The sequence below is a fragment of the Capronia epimyces genome, assembly GCF_000585565.1.
Source record: "Capronia epimyces CBS 606.96 chromosome Unknown aczIQ-supercont1.6, whole genome shotgun sequence".
Taxonomy (NCBI): domain Eukaryota; kingdom Fungi; phylum Ascomycota; class Eurotiomycetes; order Chaetothyriales; family Herpotrichiellaceae; genus Capronia; species Capronia epimyces.
The window spans coordinates 1,069,417-1,093,976 of NW_006912909.1; the positions used below are offsets into that span (position 1 = coordinate 1,069,417).

At 52.5% G+C, this 24,560-nt stretch overlaps 9 protein-coding genes across 9 annotated transcripts; 5 read left to right on the plus strand and 4 right to left on the minus strand.

The window, feature by feature from the left end:
• Nucleotides 1-43: 43 nt before the first annotated feature.
• A1O3_07265 (uncharacterized protein) lies at nt 44-472 on the minus strand (the record flags this gene model as incomplete). Its single annotated transcript, XM_007737375.1, has 1 exon — nt 44-472. The coding sequence occupies one exon, from the start codon at nt 470-472 to the stop codon at nt 44-46; it is 429 nt and encodes a 142-aa protein (XP_007735565.1).
• A 677-nt stretch (nt 473-1,149) lies between these two features.
• On the minus strand, nt 1,150-1,543 carry A1O3_07266 (uncharacterized protein). The gene has a single exon (XM_007737376.1). It carries the CDS (start codon nt 1,495-1,497, stop codon nt 1,309-1,311), a length of 189 nt encoding a protein of 62 aa, XP_007735566.1. The 5' UTR covers nt 1,498-1,543; the 3' UTR covers nt 1,150-1,308.
• Nucleotides 1,544-3,213: 1,670 nt separating this feature from the next.
• On the plus strand, nt 3,214-4,089 carry A1O3_07267 (uncharacterized protein; the record flags this gene model as incomplete). The annotated part of the gene is made up of 1 exon (XM_007737377.1): nt 3,214-4,089. One exon carries the CDS (start codon nt 3,214-3,216, stop codon nt 4,087-4,089), a length of 876 nt encoding a protein of 291 aa, XP_007735567.1.
• A 349-nt stretch (nt 4,090-4,438) lies between these two features.
• On the plus strand, nt 4,439-6,686 carry A1O3_07268 (uncharacterized protein; the record flags this gene model as incomplete). The annotated part of the gene is made up of 4 exons (XM_007737378.1): nt 4,439-5,361; nt 5,409-6,096; nt 6,143-6,571; nt 6,618-6,686. The coding sequence occupies 4 exons, from the start codon at nt 4,439-4,441 to the stop codon at nt 6,684-6,686; spliced, it is 2,109 nt and encodes a 702-aa protein (XP_007735568.1).
• A 1,821-nt stretch (nt 6,687-8,507) lies between these two features.
• Nucleotides 8,508-9,818, plus strand: A1O3_07269 (alcohol dehydrogenase; the record flags this gene model as incomplete). The annotated part of the gene is made up of 4 exons (XM_007737379.1): nt 8,508-8,893; nt 8,956-9,143; nt 9,221-9,635; nt 9,704-9,818. The coding sequence occupies 4 exons, from the start codon at nt 8,508-8,510 to the stop codon at nt 9,816-9,818; spliced, it is 1,104 nt and encodes a 367-aa protein (XP_007735569.1).
• A 412-nt stretch (nt 9,819-10,230) lies between these two features.
• On the plus strand, nt 10,231-17,749 carry A1O3_07270 (FKBP12-rapamycin complex-associated protein; the record flags this gene model as incomplete). Its single annotated transcript, XM_007737380.1, has 2 exons — nt 10,231-10,357; nt 10,413-17,749. The coding sequence occupies 2 exons, from the start codon at nt 10,231-10,233 to the stop codon at nt 17,747-17,749; spliced, it is 7,464 nt and encodes a 2,487-aa protein (XP_007735570.1).
• Nucleotides 17,750-18,350: 601 nt separating this feature from the next.
• A1O3_07271 (phospho-2-dehydro-3-deoxyheptonate aldolase, tyrosine-inhibited) lies at nt 18,351-19,487 on the minus strand (the record flags this gene model as incomplete). Its single annotated transcript, XM_007737381.1, has 1 exon — nt 18,351-19,487. One exon carries the CDS (start codon nt 19,485-19,487, stop codon nt 18,351-18,353), a length of 1,137 nt encoding a protein of 378 aa, XP_007735571.1.
• A 1,215-nt stretch (nt 19,488-20,702) lies between these two features.
• A1O3_07272 (uncharacterized protein) lies at nt 20,703-21,263 on the plus strand (the record flags this gene model as incomplete). Its single annotated transcript, XM_007737382.1, has 1 exon — nt 20,703-21,263. The coding sequence occupies one exon, from the start codon at nt 20,703-20,705 to the stop codon at nt 21,261-21,263; it is 561 nt and encodes a 186-aa protein (XP_007735572.1).
• Nucleotides 21,264-21,564: 301 nt separating this feature from the next.
• A1O3_07273 (uncharacterized protein) lies at nt 21,565-22,545 on the minus strand (the record flags this gene model as incomplete). Its single annotated transcript, XM_007737383.1, has 1 exon — nt 21,565-22,545. One exon carries the CDS (start codon nt 22,543-22,545, stop codon nt 21,565-21,567), a length of 981 nt encoding a protein of 326 aa, XP_007735573.1.
• Between the last annotated feature and the right edge of the window lie 2,015 nt (nt 22,546-24,560).

Here is a 24,560-nt window from a genome sequence, read left to right on the forward strand (position 1 = left end):
GCCCGCTTCGTGGTCAGAGGCGTCTTTTGTTCTGTTTCAGGTCTCACGCCCCGCCCTCACGCTTCGCGTACTCGTCCTCGATCCGCTCCTCGTACAGCCTATCCTTCTCAGCCTGTTCGGCGTCATCCGTAACATCCTCGACCCTGCCCCTTTCCAGTCCGCCCAACGCCGACGCCGACGCCGATCTTGATCCAGACTCAAATCCAGTTCCTGAAATGCGCCCACCAGCAGGTGGAATGTATGTTTCTTCCTGCACCGTAGGTCTGCCCGATTCTTCATGCGTACGGCGGATCGAGGTGCCGTCGCGATCGTTGCTTGTCATGGTTTCGGTGAACCGTCTCGTCGTGCCAGATCCAGAGAAGGAGCCTGGCGACGAGGCGGAGGCAGAGGCGGAAGAGGAGCTGGACTGTGTGAAGTTGGACGAGACGTACGAAGACGCCGAGTAGCTGAAGTTATTCTGGCGGTCCGACATTTTCCAATTCAATGCTCAATTGGTCGGCCCGTCGTCCCACAACACCGGTATCAAAATCCGAAACCAAAAAGAAAGGGCGTACTGGAAAAGGTGTAATATGAAAAGGTTCTCGTCTCTCTTTGTCGGGGTCTCAATTGCTAGGGTTGGTTGTTTGTAGTGTGCTTCACACTTTATTTCGGAGGATCGATGGACAGGGGTTGAGGTTGGACTTGGGGTCGGCTTTATACTTGGTCCATCGTGTGGCGAGATCCGTCACGCTCGGGATATCCGGGATAGTGATGTGATACTTGGTTGCTAAAGGGTGCCTTGTCGGTGGCAAACGACCTTGAAGTCACTCCCTGCGCGTTCGCCATCACGCTTCAATCAAAAACGTGAATGCGGGGAGAATGGAAGAACGTTCCTATGACGTAGAGTCACATGTTTGAGGGTTGGGCATTGGTCTGTACTCGTACTCCTGCCAACAGGCGTCGAGTTGAACAGGTATGTGCTCCGTGTTGTCTAGACTGTGGTGGCCCGTCTCAGATCCATAGGGGTGTGGCTATCTTTTGTAAGTCCGAGTACCTCAGTTGTTGTGTAAGGCTGGAGACGAGAAGCTAGAGAGGCCTGCCGCCGACTTGCTGGATTCCGCGTGGTGAAGCATATTGTCTAGATACTCTGTAGGACTACGTTCACACGTGTTTGGCTCTGAAGGTGAGGATTTCCTCCACAACTTCATCAAGAAGATCCATTCTCTGCAAAATCTCGCTGCCAGCGCTGTGGAACCGCATCAACGCCCCAGAATGCACCGGCAATTCCTCCATATATCGCCCCCACAGTGTCCGCATCGTCGCCCAAGTTCACCACAAGTACCGTGCCCTCTTCAAGACTATCCGTCTTGAAAAGGGCCCAGAGAGAAACTTCAAGGCTGTCGACGACATATCCCGTGCTGCGGATTTGTTCTGAGTCAGTGACTTCCCAACCTCCAAGGGTCCGGTATCTCTCAAGGCGTTACTTGAGCACTGGCTCGAGGCCATAGTCGGTAACATTGCCGGCCGAATCGTTCACGGACTCACTAAGACTGATGGCCAGTTCATCTTAGAAACTATCACCGGCAGCTTTGTTGCCACTCGGCTTTGAGTACGGAGTACCTCGTAAATGACCACGTACAGAGGAGAGAAGTTTGCGAGCCAACCGGCAACCGCCTCGATAAGCCCGATAAGAAACACAACCCCCGCTATCAGGTCGTAGCCTCGACCACGAAACAGTATTTGCAGCAGTACGGTCCGGATACCAAAAGGGTGGATTTGGTTACGTTTCGGATCAGGTGGTCGGACATTTCCACAAACTTGGGTCTTCAGACTGCGGTCCAACCCCGTTTGGAGCATAATCACAAAGACACGTTGGCACAGAAAAGGTGACCTTCGACAATTGTCTGTTTCATGACATTGTTTTTTTTTAAGAAAAGCCATCTGCATATGTTTTGTCCGCTCTACCTGCTTGAATTGCGCCGTTTCGGCTTTCTAACGAGTGTTCAATTCCACCTCATCTCCAGCAGCAGAGTGGTAACATCGTTTTCTTGTTTCGTTGCTAAGACGGAGAGTAGAGACTAGTACAGAAAGCCTTCCATTGGAAGGAGAGTGCGTTTATTTCTGCATGCCAGGGTCAGGATTGAGATGTAAAACAGGATGTTTCTCAGCGTACGCATGTACATTTGCCAGCAGGGCAGGAGCCTGATCGTAGCATATGTTAGATCTCATATCTCGAGAATCCGAAAAGTAAGGGACTCACAATTAGGGCCGCAACTGCAGCCGCAAGGACCTAGTAGTCAAAAGTCAGCTGGCTAGAGTCCCATTGGGTCCTGCACACCATACCCATCTTGTAGTGGTTAATGAGTTCCTGGGAACTTGTTATAGGTTCAGTGTTGTTTGTGTGGTGCTTGACTGCGTATTTCGCAAATTTCAAAGACTGGTGAGATTGCTTGTTGCTGTTTGGAGAAAGGAGGGAAGAGGAGGGAGAAGAGCAGAACGGTGAAGTGGGCACGTTTTATCTCTGGTCGAGAGCACGGAGAGGAAGATCAGGTGCGCCGTTTAGTCGTTAGTCGTTAGTCGGGCGGGCAGCGACTCAGAGGGCGCAGTTGCACCTGCGCCCCTCCTCCTCCCTACTCCATCCACACTTCTCTGCGCAGACTACTAGGTGGGATCTCAAACCTCCGTCCTGTTGGTTACGTTGCTTTGAAGAGTGATCTATACTTTCCTCTGCGTCGTTTGTTAGATGGTATCCATGTGGTCCTTTCCAGTCCTATCAGACACGTCTTCGTGTTTTCCCGTCCTGCCTCGCGAATGTTTCGGGCCTCGTCAATGGCCTACCGCGCTTCATGAAGTCGCTCTGGCTCGCCCATACGCTCTGATACCCCGAACCCTCTAATTCCTTGTCTGTTTTAGACAAGCCAAGACTGGAGTCCTGTTTCGAGGTCTCATCCCCTAGCACATGGTGATTCTCTAGTGTATCCGTACACTCAAGAACCCATGGCCACCGTTCGTGTCACCTGCCTGTGTGGAAAAAACACAGAGACCTTCCGGTTGGAAGCCCACTTCCCAGTACCAGTATCTCCCTGCTCTTGCAACATTTGCCGATACACCACCGGCGTACTGTATTTTTCCTGCCTCCGCCTTCCATCCAAACCGAATACTATTGTTGACTTAGCCGAATACCGCTCTTCTCCAAATTTGATTAGGCACTTCTGTCCAACATGCGGATCACAGATGTTTATCAATACCACCAAGGATGATTCTTGGTCGGTTTGTTCGGGGGTGATCGATCAAGTAGCGGGGCATGAGCAAGTTTCTCGCCTTAGCTTGGAGAATATCATGCAGCACGAGTTCGTGGGCGACACCAAAGACGGCGGCATTGCGCTCTGCTTAGCTGACCCCGATGGCCACTCAATTCCTCTCTTCTGCCAGGAGTCCGCTGGAGCAACCATTGAGATGACAGTCGATCCCGGTCGAGGTCTGTCTCATCCGTCAGGCACCATCCACAGTGTGGTCCCGGAGGCCCTCGGAGCAGCAAATCATATAGGCGAACTCAGCGCGGGCTGCCATTGTGGAGGGGTCACCTTCTGGGTTACTCGCCCAAATGCTGCTTCAGAGGCATGTTCCTCGCCTTACCCTGACCTGCTTCTTCCATATCATTCGTCAAGCTCGGCAAATCCAGCAGACGAAAAGTGGTGGCTGCGAGCGAACAAATCGAAATACCTCGCCGGAACTTGTGCATGCAGATCTTGTAGGCTTGGTTCTGGGTCTCCGATCCAGACCTGGGCTTTCATTCCCAGGACTAATCTCGTGCAGTCTGATCGCAAGCAGATAGATTATGGTATGGGGGCACTCAAGGAGATCGAGAGTTCCAAGGGTTGCTTTCGCAATTTCTGCGGCACTTGCGGTGCAACAGTCTTCTGGCATTGTCAGGAAAGACCTGATCTGGTGGATGTGAGTATAGGTCTGTTGCGAGCGGAAGAGGGCTCAAGGGCAGAAACATGGCTTCAATGGTGGACTGGAAGGGTCAGCTTCATAGAGGACGCCCTGGATCAAGTGTTAATTGGTAACCTACAAAGAGGGTTACCCAGGATTAAGGTGGAGGGTTAGGGAAAGTCTTGGGCTGTGACAAGGTCTTGTTGACGACAAAGACAAAGCTACATGGCGAAGCTGAATTCGGTCTTGCATGGAGCTAGGAGATCAACTTGTCTCTCGCAAGATCGGTATAGTTTGTATCTATTCACCAGTTGCAGTCTTAATGAGATCAATCTCGCTGATATCTCTTTCGGTGCTAAAGTGCGCCATCGGGTATCTTTCCGAATACGGATTAGTCCACCTCGCGGCGACGATTTTTGGACCTGCCGCTTCAAGGTTCTTGTCAGTGTTGCTTCGAGTCCAGTCTCGGATGGTTCATTGCTACTTCCTAAGCCTCACGGTATAGAAACACCTTCCTGGACTGATGGATTCGTACCGGCCAGGCGGCGAGAGTCGTCGCACGCACACCGATATCGATTCTTACCGCCCCGGCAGAAGCGACAACAATGCCTCATTGCCCTGGCCGCCCGCCGATTCAAGCGGTGGAATGTATTTTTTCCAGGGCAATCGCGATCAAAACAACAGAAACGAAACCTCAGACCGAGCACGACCCAGGAATACTAATGCGCGAAATGAGGCGATGCGCAGAGATCATTATCGCAGACCTCCCCCGCCTAGGACCGCAGCCAACCGGCCACTGTTCCGACTTAAGCATGACGATGCCGAAAATGCCTCTCTGTTGGATCCCCACGCAGAATCTAGGTTCCGCAACCTTGAAGAGATGACCGACAGTGACGAAGAGGCAATGGCTCTGTCCGAAGATGGGGAGCAGGAGAGAAATACAAAGCGTGCTCGCATAGATGAGCCAGACTTCGCCGCGGAGGCTACTGTCCCAAAATGGTCAAATCCGGATCCTTATACCTCTCTTCCTCCGCTAGCTGCAGGGGAGACTACTGCGAAGCGCACCGACGTCCTTAGACTCATACGGAAGGCGCGGATTGATTCTTCCCGAAGCCAGACTGCTGCTAGCGCAGATGACTTCATCTCCTTCGATATGGATGAATCTGATGCTGAAGACTCAGCACCGCTATCATTCTCGCCTCCATCTCCACCATCCGACGCAGCAATGCGCGTGGAAACGTCGAAAGAGGACGACGTTCTGCCAGAAGATAGAGTCCTTGGAAAACGAAAGAGAGGACAGACTGTGGGAAGTCAAATACCAGGGAAGAGATCACACAGCAAGGTCTACGGAGACTCATTGGTGCAAAAGCGGTGGGCAGTTGTCCAAGGCATAGACTCGGCACCTTGGGTGACTATGTCTGACGGGATTGATATTCCTGGCATCGCGTAAGTGTTTCCAGATGATTTGTCCCTGCGTGAGCTGACCTGTCTAGTCTACACAAGGAAATCATCGACTTCTATAATTGGGTCAAGCCGAAGGACTACGAGGAGCAAGTTCGGCGGAGTGTCTTCCAACGCCTCAGTGCCGAGCTCCGAAAATGCATGCCCGGGGAGCTTAAAGCATTTGGATCCTATGCAGCTGGACTTTATCTGCCCACAAGTGACATGGACCTCGTCTATTTCACGCGTAGCTACAGACCCGGACGGCTTCCAACGCGAGAAGATGGTCGAAGGCTTTTGCCACACTTCTCTAAATTTCTTCGAACCAACAACATTGCAAAGCCTGGATCACTCGTCGTTATTAGTGGCGCAAAGGTACCCATTATCAAGTTCGTTGATAGAATCAGCGGCCTGAAGGTTGACTTGTCTTTCGACAACGATTCTGGCATCGTTGCGATCGACACATTCCAACAGTGGAAGAAACAATACCCTGCGATGCCAGTTATTGTGGCCATTGTTAAACAGTTTCTCATGATTCGAGGACTTAACGACGTGGCTACAGGTGGCTTGGGTGGGTTCTCTACTATATGTCTGGTCACAAGCCTCCTTCAACATATGCCGGCGACAAAACGACGTACGAATCTAGGCGAAGTCCTACTCGAGTTCTTCAATCTTTACGGTAACGTTTTTGACAAAGATGCTGTGGCGATCCGACTTGATCCTCCTGGATATGTCGATAAGGTAAGAATTTACCTCTCCGTCTGACTCTACTAACATACCCGTGCAGAGTTCTTATATGCCCCACGTCTTCAACGATAAAGATGGCCGCTTGACCATTGTCGATCCAAATCGCCCAGACAACAATATTTCCGGCGGCACACGGTTGATCGACAACATAATAGACTGCTTTTCTGCAGCTCACCAAACCCTCGTGAGCCGACTCAGTGCCTATGAAGAGCGAAGTTTACAGGGACAGCCCCACAGCTTGTTAGAATGCCTTATTGGTGGCAACTTTACCACATATGACACTCAAAGACAGACGTTGTTCAATCTCTCCACAGCTGGTCTTAATGCGCCATCCCGGTCCGCTCCTGCGCTACCGATACTCACCAGCACTATTGCCATCGGCAACCGCGAATCTGCACAAGCCCCGCCTCCTTCAAAGAAAGCCAAAACTAAGCAGACCCGTGCTGGAAAGGAACAGTCCGGCACGAAGGTACGTTGATATTGCTTGCTGCATGGTCCCCACAGCTTGACGACAGCTAGATGAAGAATGGGGACTCCAGTTCCTCCAGCGAGAGTTCACAACACCAAAGCAAGAAACTCACTAGGAGTGAAAGAAGAGCAAATCGTCTGAAGAGCCTCAGGCCTGAATTAGGGCCGTCGATTCGCAAATCCATCAGCCTGGCTGACGCAGTCATACTCGGAGGCTACAGCACTCCAGAAGCCATGGAAACGGACCTACAAACGAGGGAGTCTGCCTTACGAAAGGGTGCGGCAGCTAAAGCCAAATGAGAGAATTAGATGAAGAATGGTCACGCAAGCACACTTGCAGCGGGTTAGCTATGATTATTGAGCAACAGCTCCTGCCAGAGTCAGACGAACCTCCAGACTGCTTCCTTCACTTGAGAAAATTACAGGCAAACCCAATTCAGACCTTCCTGCCTTTGACCCAATTCCAGATGACACCGAAGACACGAAGCACGACCTCACTAACAGGCCTTCCGAACTCGCGTCGACTTCTTCGCAGGCTGGAGTGGAATCACTCGCAAGCTCCCTCGCCCAAACTGGGCTCGAGATGAACTAACAATGGCTTAGGGGTCCCATCATAATTTTCGAGACACAGCAGAGACTGCCGCGATACCAACGCGGAGATCACACTCTTTGACTGCAGCTACTATCGCGGGGTTCAACTCCATAGGCCCTCCACAACGTCCTGTCTTTGCAGCTCAACCCCTTTACCTCCATTGATTGACTGTGCCCTTCCCAGGGTATGAATCTTCATTGCTCGGCACCGCCACCAAGTGATGCCTAGCAATCACCGATCGGTGTTGAAAGCTCCAAGCTTAGATTTGCAGAACGCACAACGATGTTTACGAGAGGTATGTGATACTGACCTCCTCTCTGGCACGTCTTTTGCGTGAAGACTCATTGCACTTCCCTGCCATAGCTCTCCCCACCGCATGACGCAGGTCTCCAATCTAACTACAGACGGGCTCCAAATCACCCAACATCAGCTTACATGGATGCCACGATGATAGCAGCTGCAAGGTGTTTTTGGGGCCTGCCTTCCCTGCTTCTGCTACTACCCTTTTCTCATTGCTGCAGTGCTTGACGCACTTCAGCAGAGAGGGATTGAGGAGCGGCGGACGGCATGCTGCTTGCTGCTAAAGACCCAGTTGAGGGACATTACCGGATGCCATATCGCTCTACCTTTTCCCGAAGCAGTCTACCGATTTGCCAATACACATAGCATCTACAACTAGCACACGCATAATGCCCCCAAGAACATAGCCCGGCTCTGCGGGTGCTCTGCAGGCTGAAGCGGCACAAGATAGTCTGACTCAGTGGCACAAGGCTTACACTAGCCCGATCGAGGATCTCCTTCCTGAAACGGCCCACAGGCGTGCAACTCCGTGAAGGATATCCGCCGAGATGGGGCTTTTACTTCTTGTCAGACTATCACGATTTAGGTAGGTTTTCATACTGTGGACATGGATAAGCTATCTACCCATGGCTTTTGCTATTATATTAGTTGCACGATTACTTGATGGTTGACTCGATGCAATTTGGGGTCTTTCAGGAAGCAGAATCGTCCGGCCCTTCTCGACCCCTGTCTATTCATTCATGACTTTATCACAACAGTGGCTGTTTGCTAGAACAAGGCCCTAAAACACATCGTTCCTTGGGCTGCTCCACAGATACAGACGCTCCTAGTGACAGCAAAAACACCACAGTTAAGGGTGCCGCTGAGATCGATAAAGACCTTACCAAGGTCGATAAACGGTCAAATCCCGGGAAAGACTAGGTACATAGTCGAACTACCTCTAGAGCTTGTTGGTTGGGTGCGTCAGTTTTTGAAGAATATCTACTTCAGTATTATCCACTGGACTTGTTGGCCAGAAAACCGCGAACACGTTGATATGGGAGACATGTCGGACTCGGTTGTGATACCAACAAAGCACAAGGCTCTCATCTACAATGACCCTGGACACATCTCAACCACAGTGGAATTCGTCGACACGCCAAAACCTGGCGTGGGTGAGGTGCTGGTGAAGCTCACCCATTCAGGGGTGTGCCACAGTGACCTGTCCGTAATGACCAACGGGTGGCACTATCAAGCGCCGACGCCGAAGGGTCAAATAGGTGGCCACGAGGGCGTGGGTGAGATCGTGGCGTTTGGCCCTGGCGCTGCTGAGACATCCGGCCTGAAGCTTGGGAGCCGAGTTGGCATCAAGTGGACGGCGAGCTGCTGTGGGAACTGCGTTATATGCTTGGAGGGTCTTGATTCATATTGCGCAACTGGGAAGGTCTCAGGGTAAGTGGCGTTGGCCAGTGAACAAGGACGAGAAGCTCTCTTACTAAGCGGAAATTGACCAGATACCTGTACCCTGGAACATTTCAAGAATACGCTCTTGCACCAGCGCATTATGTGACGCCAATTCCTGATGTTGTGCCAAGTGAAATGGCAGCTCCGTTGCTTTGTGCTGGCTTGACAGTTTATGCTGCCCTGAAGAAGGCAGGCGCCGAGCCTGGTGATTGGGTCGTTATTCCCGGCTCCGGTGGTGGTGAGGTCCCTTGTCCCATAAGATTCTCAGCAAAGTGCGCATTGGTTCAAAGGTTAATGACTTGTCACGATTTACAGGATTGGGTCATTTGGCGCTCCAAATCGGCGGCCGGGGCATGGGCTATCGCATGATCGGGATAGACATGGGCGACAAGGAAGGTCTTTCTCGCGAATGTGGAGCAGAAGAATTCTTCGACATCGCCAAATACAGCAAGGACGCCAGCGTGAGTCTCGCCGAGGATGTGAAGAAAGCAACCGGAGGCAGAGGCGCTGCGGCTGTCGTGGTTTGTACGGCCAGCAACGCTGCTTACGCACAAGCATTGGACTTGATAAAGATCGGTGGGACAGTGGTTTGTGTGGGTATTCCGGAGGGCAAAGAAGTCCCAATTCCTAATGCGACACCTTCGACGGCCATCAATCTGGCAGCTCGTATTGTTGGAAGCTCTGTCGGGAACCGGCTCGAGGCTGTACAACTGATGGAGATGGCTGCAAGGTAAGCAGGCAGGCGGAGGCTGCCCCAACCTTCTTCGCTATCATTTGCTTTACTGACCACGATAATAGAGGGGTTGTGAAGACACGTGTGAAGCTGGAGAGATTGGAAAATGCCACAGAGGTTTTCAAGCTCATGGAAAAGAATGCGCTTCAAGGTCGGGTAGTCTTTGATTTGCAAGGCTGAACATCGCCGACAGGGCAAGCGCAAGTTCGACATGCATCCTAGCCTAATTATGGCTAACTCCCTCTGCAAGCCTGACTTGTAGCGTCCAGTCCGCTGTACGGAATACGGGAATTTTAAAAAGGCGTCCGCAGCGAAGCATCTTCATGTCCTAATAAGCCTCTTTTTATACCTGCATTATATGTCGAAATACTCCTCTCTAGATAGGCTGCCAAGCAATGTCACATGTCACCCGTTTGTTCCCCAAATTGTAGTGCGGAGTACTGGCAGTTCACCCGCTGGGACCAACCTCCATCTCAAAAGTGCAGACGGACATTTAGTTGCACAAGGTGCTGTAACTATTCCAGGCGCATCCTGTAATCCTCTGCCCTCTGTTTCCGCGCTTGCGAACTTGGGAGGATCATGATCCTGCATCATGGCGTTGCAAGGTCAGGGTCCAGACCCAAGTGAGCGCATCTTCGTCGAGTTACGCAGCAAAAACGATGAAATCAAGAACAAGGCTGCGACCGAGCTGCGGGACCTCATCACCCTGGTTTCGAGAGGTGAGAGCGATCGATGTACATCCCCCATACCACTGCTAACATGTTGTCTTCACAGAGTGGTCACCTGAACGATTCAGCGCATTCTACGACCGCGTCACCCAACGCATCAGTAACCTCGTCGTCCAGGCTCCGGACCCAAATGACAAGGTGGGCGGAATCCTGGCGTTGGACCGTCTCATAGACAGTGACGCAGTGGATGCGGCCCAGAAGGCCTCGAAGTACTCCAACTATCTACGCGCCGCCTTAAAGAGCAATGATTACACCGTCCTGGATGTCGCCAGTCGGGCACTGGGACATCTCGCCCGGCCGGGAGGGGCCTACACTGCGGAATTGGTCGAAGCTGAAATGACATCTGCCTTTGAGTGGCTACAACCGGAGAGCAAACAGGAGAGTCGTAAACTAGCCGCGGTCTTGTTGATCCGCGAGATGGCCAAGAATTCTCCCACTCTGGTCTACGGCTTCATCCCTCAGATCTTCGAGTTGATCTGGAACGCACTTCGGGATCCAAAAGACCTCATACGGAGAACTGGAGCCGAGGCTGTGAGTGCGTGCTTTGGGGTCATGGTAGCAAGGGACCCTCAGTTTCAGGCTCACTGGTTCCAAAAAATATACTCCAAGGCTCTGGAAGGATTTCGGCCAAATACAACCGTCGATGAAACGCTTGGATGCCTCCTGATCTTGATGGAATTGCTCCAACAGGGAAACATGTTCATGCACGACTTCTACAGAAATGCTTGCGAGATAGTGCTGAGGCTCAAGGACCACCGCGACCCACGGATCCGCACGCAGATTGTCCAGATCATTCCTGTTCTTGCTGAGTATGCGCCGCTCGAGTTCATCAACAACTACTTGCATAAGTTCATGATATACCTCCAAGCGCAGCTGAAACGGGAGAAGGAGCGCAACCAAGCCTTTCTAGCTATTGGCCAGATAGCCAAAGCTGTTGGGAGTGCCATCGCGCAGTACCTTGATGGCATTATCCTCTATATCCGGGAGTCGCTCAGTGCAAAGACCAAGAACCGGGGTGCTGTGGATGAAGGACCAATGTTCAAATGCATCAGCATGCTTGCTGGCGCTGTGGGACAAACCCTCAGCAAGTACATGGAGGCTCTTCTCGATCCCATTTTCGCCTGTGGCCTCACTGAGCCCATGGAGACCGCGTTGGAGGATATGGCGCACAACATTCCGCCAATCCGATCAACGATACAGGACATGTTATTGGATCTTCTGAGTCTGATACTGGTCCATTCTCCTTACCGACCCTTGGGCTGTCCTGCCAATGCAACGCCCCCGCTTCCATCATTTGCTAAGGACTATGGTGGTTTTCCTGCCGAGCACAAGGACCATGAGATCACCCTTGCCCTTGTGACGCTTGGGAAGTTTGACTTCTCTGGCCATATTCTCAACGAGTTCGTGAGGGACGTCACTCTTCGCTATGCCACGCATGATCACCCGGAAATCCGACGTGCGGCAGCTTTGACTTGCTGTCAGCTGTTTATGCAGGATCCTATCTTGCATCAGACGAGCAATAACGCTATACAAGTCGTGAGTGAGGTCGTCGATAAACTGCTGACTGTGGCGGTTGGCGATCCGGATCCTGATATCAGAATGACGGTTCTCCGAGCTCTAGACAAGAAATTCGACAAGCATTTGGCAAGGCCCGAGAACATAAGGTGTCTTTTCTTGGCCGTCAACGACGAAGTTTTCCCTGTGCGCGAAGCCGCCATCGAGATTATTGGCAGGCTGACCACGGTGAATCCGGCCTACGTGTTCCCACCTCTCAGAAAGCTACTGGTCAATCTTCTTACTGGCCTTGGTTACTCCAATACAGCAAAGCAGAAGGAGGAGAGTGCCCGCTTGATCAGCTTGTTCGTATCGAATGCGACGTCTCTAGTCAAGACATATGTTGAGGCGATGGTGTCAGCTCTCTTGCCAAAGGCTACAGACTCGAATCCGGGGGTGGCCTCGACGACAATTGAGGCTCTCGGAGACTTAACATCAGTTGGTGGTGAGGCCATGGTCAAGCATATCCCCGAGCTCATGCCTATCATCATCGACGCGCTACAAGACCTGGGGTCACACGACAAGCGCGAGGCAGCGATGAAAACGCTGGGTTCTCTCGCCGTCAATTCTCAATATGTGATCGACCCCTACCTGGAATACCCCGAATTGCTCGGTATCCTGATCAACACGATAAAGACCGAGGCTCACGAGAAGCTTCGGACAGATGCGATCAAATTGGTCGGCATCCTGGGCGCTTTGGATCCCTATAAGTATCAACAGCTCAGCGAATCGGTCGCGGAAAAACAGAGCAAGGCCGAGACACAACCTGTTTCCGACGTAGCTCTGATCATGCAAGGATTAACACCGTCGAATGAGGAGTACTATCCAACTGTCGTCATCAACACCCTGATGCAGACAATCCTCGCCGACCACACCCTGGTCCAATATCATAGTGCAGTGATCGATGCCGTGGTGACCATTTTCAAGACCATCGGCATGAAATGCGTACCATTTTTGGGTCAGATCATCCCGGGGTTTCTCAGCGTCATTCGCAGTTCCCACCCGACGCGCTTAGAGTCTTACTTCAACCAGCTTGCGGTTCTTGTCAACATCGTGCGCCAGCACATACGAGCTTTCCTGCCTGAAATCATCGAGGTGATTAGAGAGTTTTGGAACACATCAAGGCAAGTTCAGTCGACCATCTTGTCATTGATCGAAGCCATCTCAATGTCTCTGGAGGGCGAGTTTCGCAGATACTTGGCTGGCCTCTTGCCGCTCATGCTCGCGGTTATTGAGAACGATACAGACTTGAGAAGAGAGGCATCTATCCGCATCCTGCATACATTCTTGGTCTTTGGCTCCAGCGGCGAAGAATACATGCATATGATTGTCCCAGCAATTGTTGGCATCTTCGAAAACCCAGCTGCGCCTCCAAATGCTCGGCGGGCTGCCATAGATACCTTGGGAAAACTGTCCAGAACCGCCAATGTGACCGACTTCGCCTCGCTCATGATCCATCCGCTTGCGAAAATACTGGCGTCCCCAGAGAAGGTCGTCACTAACTCCGCGGAGCGTTCGCTCAAAGCTGCAGCTCTGGATTGTATCTGTGCATTAATCTATCATTTAGGACAAGATTTCGCACATTATCTGTCGCTTGTTGAACGAGCCACCAAAGCTGGCCAAATCAATTCGGAACGCTTTCAGAAGTTAATCGAGAACTTCAAGACAGGAAAAACATTACCTGTTGACTTCTATCCTGAAGAACAATATGGCATACCAGCAGAGGATACGTCATACTCGAATATCACGTCTATGCGACTGCCTGTCAACCAACAGCATCTGAAGAATGCCTGGGACACGTCTCAGAAATCAACGAAGGAGGACTGGCAGGAGTGGATGAGAAGATTCAGCGTTGAACTCTTGAAGGAATCTCCATCACATGCTTTGCGGGCATGCGCCAGTCTGGCTACGGTCTATCAGCCGTTGGCCAAGGACTTGTTCAATTCTGCATTTGTCTCGTGCTGGACAGAGCTTTACGACCAGTATCAGGAAGAGCTCATTCGGTCGATTGAAAAAGCATTGACATCCACGAATATCCCCCCCGATATTCTTCAAACACTGCTCAATCTGGCCGAATTCATGGAACACGACGACAAATCGCTGCCAATTGACATACGGACACTTGGAAGATTTGCCGCCAAGTGCCATGCATTCGCTAAAGCGCTACATTACAAGGAGCTTGAATTCGAACAGGACCAGAACAGTCAAAGCGTTGAGGCTCTAATCAGCATCAACAACCAGCTACAACAGTCCGACGCAGCCATTGGGATATTGCGTAGGGCGCAAGTCTTTGGCGAAGTTGAGCTGAAAGAAGCCTGGTTCGAGAAATTGCAGCGATGGGAAGAGGCATTGGCCGCATATCAGAAACGCGAAAAAGTTGAGCCGGACAATTTCGATATCGTCATGGGCAAGATGCGTTGCTTACACGCTTTGGGTGAATGGAAAATGCTCTCGGAAATTGCCCAAGAACACTGGAACAGCGCAACTCAAGAAAATCGGAAGAACATGTCAGCTCTGGCTGCAGCTGCAGCATGGGGCCGGGGCGAATGGGATTTGATGGACAACTACATCAGTGTCATGAAGGAAAGCTCTCCTGATCGCGCATTCTTCGGCGCCATTCTCGCCATACAACGCAACAACTTTGGCGAAGCCCATAACTTCATTGTCCGCGCTCGGGACGGCGTCAATTCAGAGATCACCGCTACGATCGGCGAGTCTTACAATCGAGCTTATGGTGTAGTTGTCCGAACGCAGATGCTTGCCGAGCTCGAGGAAATCATCGTCTACAAGCAAAGTGAGGGGCTGTCTGAAAAACAGAATTCTCTCAAGATGTTGTGGAACAAGAGGCTGCTGGGCTGCCAGTCAAACGTGGAGGTATGGCAGCGAATGCTCAAGGTACGAGCCCTTGTGCTTACTCCGACTGACAATCCTGAAATTTGGATTAAATTTGCCAACCTGTGTCGAAAATCGGATCGGATCGGGTTGGCAGAAAGATCTCTGGCCTCTCTGGGGGGCGTCAGTGATTTCGTTGCCGGAGCAGGTGCAGCGCCACCTCCTGTCGCGTATGCCCGCCTCAAGTTCAACTGGGCGACAGGGAACCAACAGCAGGCGTTGTCGTATCTCCGTGAGTTCACGATGCGTCTTGCCGATGAGTTTCAACAGGCCAATACTGCCCTGGCTACTGGCATGCACACTGAGAGGCTGAGTGGCATGAACGGACTTGAAATGAATGGCCATGACACAATCGCTCAGAGGCGGAAACACGAAGAGTTGGACAAATGCGCAAAGCTCCTGGCAAAATGTTATTTGAGACAAGGAGAATGGCAGTCCTACCTTCTTAGAGGTGACTGGACGAGCCCTCGAGCTCAGGAGGCCGTGCGAGACATCCTGAACTCATATCACGCTGCAACACAGTACAACGTGTCTTGGTATAAAGCGTGGCATGCCTTTGCTCTGGCCAATTTCGAGGTGGTCACTTCCATGGCATCACACACCGACCAGGAGAAGGTGCGCAGTCTCCCGGAGCATGTGATTCAGAATCACGTTGTGCCTGCTATAGGAGGCTTCTTCAGATCGATCGCCTTGTCCAAAACAAGCTCTTTGCAAGACACGCTACGACTCTTGACGCTTTGGTTCGCGCACGGCGGCCACACCGAGGTCAACCAAATCGTCACCGAAGGCTTTGCGTCGGTCAGCATCGACACGTGGTTGGAAGTCATCCCGCAACTGATTGCCAGGATCAATCAGCCCAACACGAGAGTTCGGGCGGCTGTGCACCGGCTATTGGCAGAAGTCGGCAAGGCTCACCCACAAGCACTCGTTTATCCTCTGACTGTCGCGATGAAGTCGTCGGTTGCACGTCGCGCAAACTCGGCAACTCAAATCATGGACAGCATGAAAGTGCACAGTCCAAGACTTGTTGAGCAAGCCGATCTCGTCAGCCATGAACTCATCCGAGTGGCTGTACTCTGGCATGAGCTTTGGCATGAGGGTCTCGAGGAAGCTTCCCGGCTTTACTTTGGTGACCACGACGTGGAAGGAATGCTTGCCACGCTCGCCCCTCTGCATGAGCTGCTTGATCGCGGGCCTGAAACCCTCAGGGAGATATCATTTGCCCAGGCATTCGGCCACGATCTCGCTGAAGCCAGATCCTTCTGCAACGCTTTTCGCCGGTCAAAGGAAATCGGTGATCTCAACCAGGCCTGGGATTTGTACTACGCCGTCTTCCGTAAGATTGCTCGCCAGCTGCCCCAGCTGATGAGCCTCGACCTCAAGTACGTCTCGCCCCGGCTGAAGGATGCACATGACCTCGACCTTGCTGTTCCCGGCACCTACCAGTCTGGCAAGCCAATTATCAGGATTATCAGCTTCGACCATGTCCTCACTGTCATACCTTCCAAGCAGCGCCCACGGAAAATGACCCTGAAGGGCTCTGACGGTGTGTCGTATGCTTTTGTCCTGAAGGGCCACGAAGATATCCGTCAAGACGAACGGGTAATGCAGCTCTTCGGTCTTGTCAATACGCTTCTCACCAACGACACTGAATGCTTCAAGCGTCATCTCAGTATCCAGCGTTTCCCGGCCATCCCTCTGTCACAGAATTCTGGTTTACTGGGTTGGGTGCCCAACTCCGACACCCTCCACAACCTTGTGAAAGAATATCGAGAATCGCGCCGCATCTTGCTCAACATTGAGCACCGGATCATGTTGCAAATGGCCCCCGACTATGACAATCTCACACTTATGCAGAAGGTTGAGGTATTTGGGTATGCAATGGACAACACGACGGGCAAGGACCTGTACCGTGTATTGTGGCTCAAATCCAAGAGCTCTGAGGCCTGGCTAGATCGACGAACAAACTACACCCGTTCCTTGGCCGTGATGTCCATGGTCGGCTACATCCTCGGGTTGGGCGATCGTCATCCTTCGAATCTCATGCTCGATCGGATCACTGGTAAGATCATTCATATCGACTTTGGCGACTGCTTCGAGGTTGCAATGCATCGGGAGAAATACCCGGAACGAGTGCCTTTCCGACTTACCCGGATGCTTACCTTTGCTATGGAGGTCAGCAACATCGAAGGCTCGTTCAGAATCACCTGCGAAAATGTCATGCGGGTTATTCGCGAAAACAAAGAGTCTGTCCTCGCTGTGCTGGAAGCATTCATACACGATCCGTTGCTTAACTGGCGACTCAACACTCGTGAATCTCCCCCGAGACCACACTTCCGATCCGAACGCAGACAGAGCATCATCGACGCTCCTGGAGCCCCCGGGGCCGAATACGACCGCAGTCCGATGGAGACGGCCAACAATCCTGCAGCCATGATAGCTGGCACATCGCAGAGCCACGTGGGCGCACCGCCAGGCCGCCGGCACCGACGCAGCAGCATCCTGGATCCGGCTATGGGTGGTGGTGGCAGCATCCTTGATGCGACGAAGGGATTGGACAATAACACCACGGCCCCTGACGCCAAGGAAGTCCAAAACGCTCGTGCTCTTCAGGTTCTTGCTCGCGTCAAGGAGAAGTTGACTGGCCGCGATTTTAAGCCTGCCGCTCCTGGGACCAGTGTCGCTCGCTTGGCCGCCGACCTGCACGGCCTCGGTCTAGAAGCTCTGATGAATGTCAATGGTGGAACCATGAACAACGCAACCGGCATTGGCGGAGAGCCCAACAAGCCGGTTTCCATCGCCGGCACAACACCTGAAACGACCATGGCGGGCGTTGGAGGACTCGGGGTGGCCGAGCAAGTGGATCGACTAATCCTTCAAGCGACAAACGTGGAGAATTTGTGCCAGCACTACATTGGATGGTGCTCATTTTGGTAACGACGGCGAATATGGATCAAACATGCTGGGAACGGAACGACGGACAGACGGACTCGATCAGGCCTGGAAAGGGACCAAAATGCAATGGAGGAGCTCCGGTTGCAGAGTTAACACCTGTCACAGTAGGCGTGATTATCAGTATGGATGGACAAAAGGCCGCATAGCACGGTATGGGCTGCAAGCTATTAGGGAGCATAACACAGTCGTCGGGAAATGCTTTCTCCGTGAATCTCATGAGTGAGCATGGATGTATTGATGAGATATAATTTTAGATGGACCGACCCATTTTCCCTCTCAGCATGTGTGCGTTGGTGTTCTTTCATGCGAGTCCATGCTCAGCGCCGCCATCTCACATGGAACATTCATTTCCCGACCAAGTTGAGGCGAGGCCGAATCTAACATAAGACCCCTGTTGTAGCTTTTATTCGACTTTTAGATCCCTCTGCTCCATCCCAGTGCACACAATATCCCCAAACGCAACGGAACATGAGGAAGCTGGCTGCCATAAAAACATCAGACCCGTTATCGAACTTGTATAACTCGTCAGCAAAGAAACAACTCGACAAGCTGCATCTGCGCCAGGCGACGATTGTTCACCAACCTAGTGGTGCCCATTCACGCCGTTTGCGCCGTTCTGCTGCTTCGCCTTGACCTGTCGCCTCGCCCGGACAGCATCGGCCAGTTGCTCCAGCACGTCGACAGTGGTGTCCCAGTCGATGCAGGCGTCGGTAATGCTGACACCCTTCTGGAGATTCGCGAGACCACCCTCAGGGGGGACCTTTTGGTTGCCCTCCTTGATGTTCGACTCGATCATTACAGCCACGATAGCGTCTTCGCCCTGTCTCAGTTGGTCGCCGATTGTCTGAGCAACGAGTGGCTGGTTCTTGTGGTTCTTCTTAGAATTGCCGTGCGAGCAGTCGATCATCATGACTTCACTTTGTCCCTTCTTCTTGAGAGCTTCTCTTGCAGCCTTGACGCTCTCGGCGTCGTAGTTGGTACCTTTAGAGCCACCACGCAGAATGACGAATCCATCCTCGTTGCCACTTGTTTTCGTGATGGCAGCGAGGCCCTGTTTGGTCACACCTAAGAAGTGGTGTTTGGCGGCAGCAGCGCCTACAGCGTCAATGGCGACTCCTAACGAGCCGTCGGTGCCGTTCTTGAAGCCGATAGGGAAGGAGAGACCAGAAGCAAGTTCGCGATGCAGTTGTGACTCGGTGGTGCGGGCGCCAATGGCACCGAGAGAGATGAGGTCGGCTAGGAACTGAGGGGAGATGGTATCGAGCATTTCGCTTGCAATTGGCATACCCATGCTGGTCAGGTCAGCGTAGAGTTGTCTCGACACTCGCAGGCCCTTGTTGATCTTGTAGGATTCATCAATGTCCGGGTCGTTGATCAGACCCTTCCAGCCGACGGTTGTGCGGGGCTTTTCAAGGTATGCTCGCATAATGATACACAGCTCCGAGGAGAGCTTTTCGGCGAGTGTCTTCAACCGCTCGGCATACTCTAACGCCGTGGCTGGGTCATGGATGGAGCAGGGGCCGACCATAACCAGTAGTCTGTCGTCGCGCTGGTGGATGATTTCTTTGCATTCTCTTCGGCCTCGAGCGACTGTTTCTAGGGAGGCTCGTGAGGCTGGGACCTCATTCTGGAGGAGGGCTGGCGAAATTAAAGGGTCGTAGCCTAGGACTCGGACGTCCTCGGCGACCTCGACAGAAGAGGGGGCGTCAACGGCGGGCATGTTGAGTTATGCGGACGACGAAGAGAGACACGGTAGTTGAGGGGAAGGCGGAGCGAGGCTAGGAGACCACAGTACGGATGAGACCTAGACAGAAGGCTTCTGGGCAACTTGGTGAGAAATAGCTACTCTTGAGTGGAATAATAATGTAAGTTCATATGTGTATGATTCACACCGACACAAGATGGGTTTTGGGAGTCAGATGGGGGCAGAAAAAATTGGAGGTCAAGGCGGTGAGAGAGAAGGCTGGACTACTAGCACGTGATGGTACCGTAATACCTACCGTGTGGCTACGTCTTTTTGTGGTCGTGGTCGTGGCAGGTGGCAGGTGGTGGCTGAGGCGGAGGAGACTGTATGCGCCTGCGCCTGCGCCTGCGCCTCGAGCCTTACCCCCCTGCTCCTTCTCCAAAATACGTTAATTGGTTCCTTCTCACCACTGCACTGCGTACCTGAGAGACTGCATGACCACTACCTACCAGCAGTACGAGTACTCTGTACCACTAGCATTAGTACTCCGCCTACCCTCTCCCTTTCATTCCTCCCCCAGTACTTCGTATTCAGCATCCCTTTACTTCATGATATGAGTTTTTGTCACAGCTTTGCAGTCCTCTTTCCGGATCGCTGACATCCCGAACATCGCGTCATACAAGCCGGCATCCTCATCTGGTCGCATCTGGTCGCTTCTGCTCAACGACGCGCCCTGGTTGGTCCTGGTTGAGATTGTTCATGTTTCATCATCCCATCCTCGTCAACTCCCGACACTGCCACCGTTTGATCGACTCCCCTTTTGTTCGGGGCTTTGACATGTCCTTGGACAGATAAAGAGGACATTGACCTTCGCTCAATATCGCTAGGCACATCATGTCCTGTCCCAATCCGTTCGTCCCCGCCGAAACAGCCATGGCCGATGTGCATTCTGCTTGTTATTTTGACGCTGCTCCTTGCAAGCGAAAACGAGGACATGAAGATCTCGGTCATGATTTCCTCAACCGGGATGCAAAAAGAAGGTCGACCCATGCTTTGCCGATCCGCCCGTCACCATCGCGTCCGCAAATATCCGTTCCTCCAACCTTTCCGATGTTCACTTCAATCTACCAACAACCCCCAACACCAGTGGACACCTCAGACGATGAAAGTTCTGGGCATCTAAGGGACGAACATGACTGGTCTAGCCGGCCCTCTTCAATGGACGATCGTCGGCCCGATGGCAACTGTAGCATGTCTTCAATCAAAGCAGATTATGCAGACCCCGTTGATGTTGAGATGGAACTTAACCTGAGCTCGACTTCTCAACCCAAAATACGAAGAGCCCGATCCAACGATATCATCGCTCCATATCGCGACTCGAATTTCCTCAGCACCATCGACATCTCCAACAGGGAAAGGGTCCCCACTCCGATCAGTAGCCATTTCGACAATCGGATGAATGACTTGCCCGGCGTCTCACGGCATCACTTTCCGCCAGTGCACACCAACCTCAGCCCGATGTTTGAACAAGAATCTTGGATCAGCAGAGATGGGCTGCCCAGTCCGACGGAAGACCAGGAAATGGATACAGTGATGATGCTTGACCAAGCAAACAATGGCCCAGATGATCGACACGTGTATGGGAATAACGCCGTTGAATCTCGACTCATGGAGAGACATGGAGCTCAAGTCAATAGAAATTCGAGTCCTGGCCGTTCGAGGACGGCGAAACTCCATATGGGATTTCTCAACGGTTGTGACAAGTGCGTCCAAAAGGTCCCAGGCCATTACAGTCATATACTGTGGACATGATCTGAAACAAGACCGTGGGTGTAGACTATGATGAGAACGATGATGATGACGACGACGACGACGAAGAATAATGAGAGCATGATGACAAGCTGTTGTATTAGAAGGAACTGCATGCATGACCTAGAGCTTTTCATCGCTGTCATTCGTACACTTCTGGAGGTTTGGGGGTTTGTCTTATTACAGGAATCGGTCTGCTTTTGAGACCAGTGGCGCAAGCATTCCACACATGCGCCATTAGTTCAATCAAGGCACAATTCATGTCCTTGTATACAAGCGCACATCTTGCCCAACTGTCTTACCGCTAGGATTTGCTGCCTCTGAACCAACTCAACCATCCTCGGCTTTCAGTCGAGGGTTTAACGGCCTCCGCAACATTGTCGGCGAGGACATCCAGTGGACCGCCTCTGGCTCCCGTGTGCACCGTGGCTTCAATCCCCTCGCTCCTCCTCTCGTTTTCGCCGTGGCTGGCAACATATTCCACTGTGTTCGCCGGGACCGGTCGACCCTTGGAGTCGACGCCGACACCCTTGACACCACTCTGTGCAACGGTCACCGGTCGTACCTCGCCTTCCACAAATCCTTGTTCCGCTGTTTGTGGCTGCTGCCACCTGGCCCGTCTGGCTTCTCTCTCCAACTTCTGCGACTCGGTCTCCTGGCCCATCTCACCCTTAGCCATCTGCACACCAACCAGTCCCTTGAGCTTGCTCCAGTAACTCTCGCTCTTCTTTCTCTCGGCCTCGTGTTTCCTCGCCGTGTCCATCTCTTGGCCCGCGCGCTCCTGTTCCAAGAGGTGCAGTTGTTCGGCGCTGGCCTCGCCACGTAGGAAGGCCTGACGGGCCGCGTCCAGCCGGTCTAGCTCACGCTCAATCCATGCCCGTTTCTGCCGGCGATTGTGGGCGATCAGGCTGGTGGTCCCATAAACGGCAAAGACGGTGGAAACGCCTGCGAACAGAAGCAATCCATACGTGGTGAAGCGGTGGGCGCGGTCCGCCCAGCGGCGGCCCACCTCAATCACGCGTTCCACTGGTGAGTAGGCCGCTTGTTCTTTTGCGGCTCTGGCAGCCGCTCGTAGACGCGCAACTCTTTCTTGTGGCGTTTCGCCAGGATGACCCTGAGAACGAGGCGGTTGAGGATTTGATGAAGAGGACGATGGCGAGAGTCGAGGGTCCGCCGCCGGCCGCGACGCTGGCTGGTAGGTGAATGTGGTTGCAGGCCGTTGCATAGCGTGCGGTGTTGTCGAGGTGAAGCGGGTGAAGGCGTCGGACGGAGGTCGACGGGACATGGTCGATGGGAACGCTTTCATTGGGCACAAGGTGCAGGACGGACAAGAAGGAGGTGGTGCTACACGACTCCCATTGAGAGTCTAAAGGTAGAATTAGAATACACGGGTCGGATAATGGACAAAAGAGGGTGCAGATTCAGGCAGATGTCTCCCGATGCCGTCGATGGTGGATGTGGATAAATGAAGATTTTGGGAACTTGAACTTTAGGTACGGTATTGAAGCTTCCATCCTGGCCGCCAGCAAGACGTTACGATACGGTATTGATACACGATTTGGCACAAGGGTTTTGTCACACCACCGCCACAATAATGCTGTATAGGTACCTATCCGTAGTTTGTCCCTCATCAATCCTCCCGTCGTAGGAGTTGGGCAACCTTCGATCTTTTCTGCTAGATGGCCTATCTTGCCGTGTGCTATGGCACACTAAGCCATCCATCCGCCCGAAGTATGCTTTCTACCGGATGTGCTCCTTGCAAGATATGCAATCCTGTCTCATCGTGGCGGAGCCTGGGCATACTGTACTCCGACAATCGATATCCCTCGCAACAGAGCTCAACTTGACCTCGAGTTTCATATCCCAAGGTCTTCATACCTCAGGGATGTCTAGTCGCACACTGGAATCATTGGCAGACTGTCCCGGCATCCTGTTCGTTGACCTGTAACGATCGGGACCGATAGCCTACCTCCATTTCACGCATATCATTGGGCAAATCGTCCTCGATACCTTCGAGAGCAGCTTGGACATGCCTAAACGGACTTCTTTCTTCGTTTCCGGCCTCGGCTCGTCCAATTGACTTAGACTGGAACAAGAAAGTCTCAAACAGCTCCAAGGCTGCACGTTTTCTTTCAACACAAGGAGCAGGCCGGAGTTCGCCATCGACAATCGTCCAGCTGATGTGTGCTGTGAGGGACAGTATCTCTGATTCAGGCTATCTTGTCGTCGGCATCTTCTTCCGATAAGCCACGTTGAGATACTGACCATGCCCCAATGCCTGTATCTGCCGGGATACATCAAGCTGCCATCTTCCGTGTCGATGCGATGGCTCAAAAGCAATAGCAAGAGATGCAATGCCAATAGCTCCCCAGAGACTGGAAGGAGGCGCTGGATCTGCGTGTCACCTTGTCAATCGCCTGACCACTCATCCACGTACCAGGCATATCCTCTCGTCGATTTGGTTCGGTGACCTATGGTCGTGTTTCACAGGATGCAGAGATGTTCCCCGACCTCCGAAGCGGGAGTATTGCTGTATATCACGTCCGTCGAGGCCCTGGCCTGCGCCTGATCCCTGACATGGACTATACCTCCTCGCTGTCATACCAAGCACGATGTGACTCGAAAGGTGCAAACCGCGACGCCCTTCGAGCGGCTACTGTCGATGGAGTGCAAGGGCAAAGCACCAGCTTGGGCTGGAGAATGGACCATTGGCCCGTTAACAGCACCGGTGCCAAGTGAGTAAATCCAAGGGGCTCCAAGTACCAGTACCATTATCAAATGCAGTGAATCCCTTAGGATACTGCCGTACCCCTTGCTAGGTCTCGCGTCTGATTGGCCAGCCTCACTTCACTCGAAATCACTCCCATATATTTTATATGTGCGCAATTCTTCCCAACAATTCTCATATCTATCCCGGGTCTCGGCCCTAGCTCCACAACTGCTAGGCTAGCTGAGGCGTGAGGGTGTGGCCACCAGATATGAGACAGTTTGCTCTTGGGCGAAGCCGTGAATCCTAGAGGCGGACCCCTGACTGGACTGACTCTGAGTTAAGCAATGCACCTTCCACTTTACCGGTGGGTAGCGGTATTGAGACTACGGACGAGGGTCGAAGGTCCCTACCATTCATGGACTCATCCGAGTACCTATGGTAGGAGGCAACCTGACGAATACGATCGGACAAAAAACTTCTCTGGTAACGGAGAGGTTTCTCGACCCTCGGACCTCAGCTACAACGGGTAGCTGGGTTCCGGGGGTTGAGTTTTTGGTGGTTTGGATTCACGAAGTGAGGTTGGGGTTCGA

Excerpts from the sequence above, each read along its gene's own strand:
- A1O3_07266 (XM_007737376.1), bottom strand. The coding sequence starts at position 1,497 with ATGTTACCGACTATGGCCTCGAGCCAGTGCTCAAGTAACGCCTTGAGA.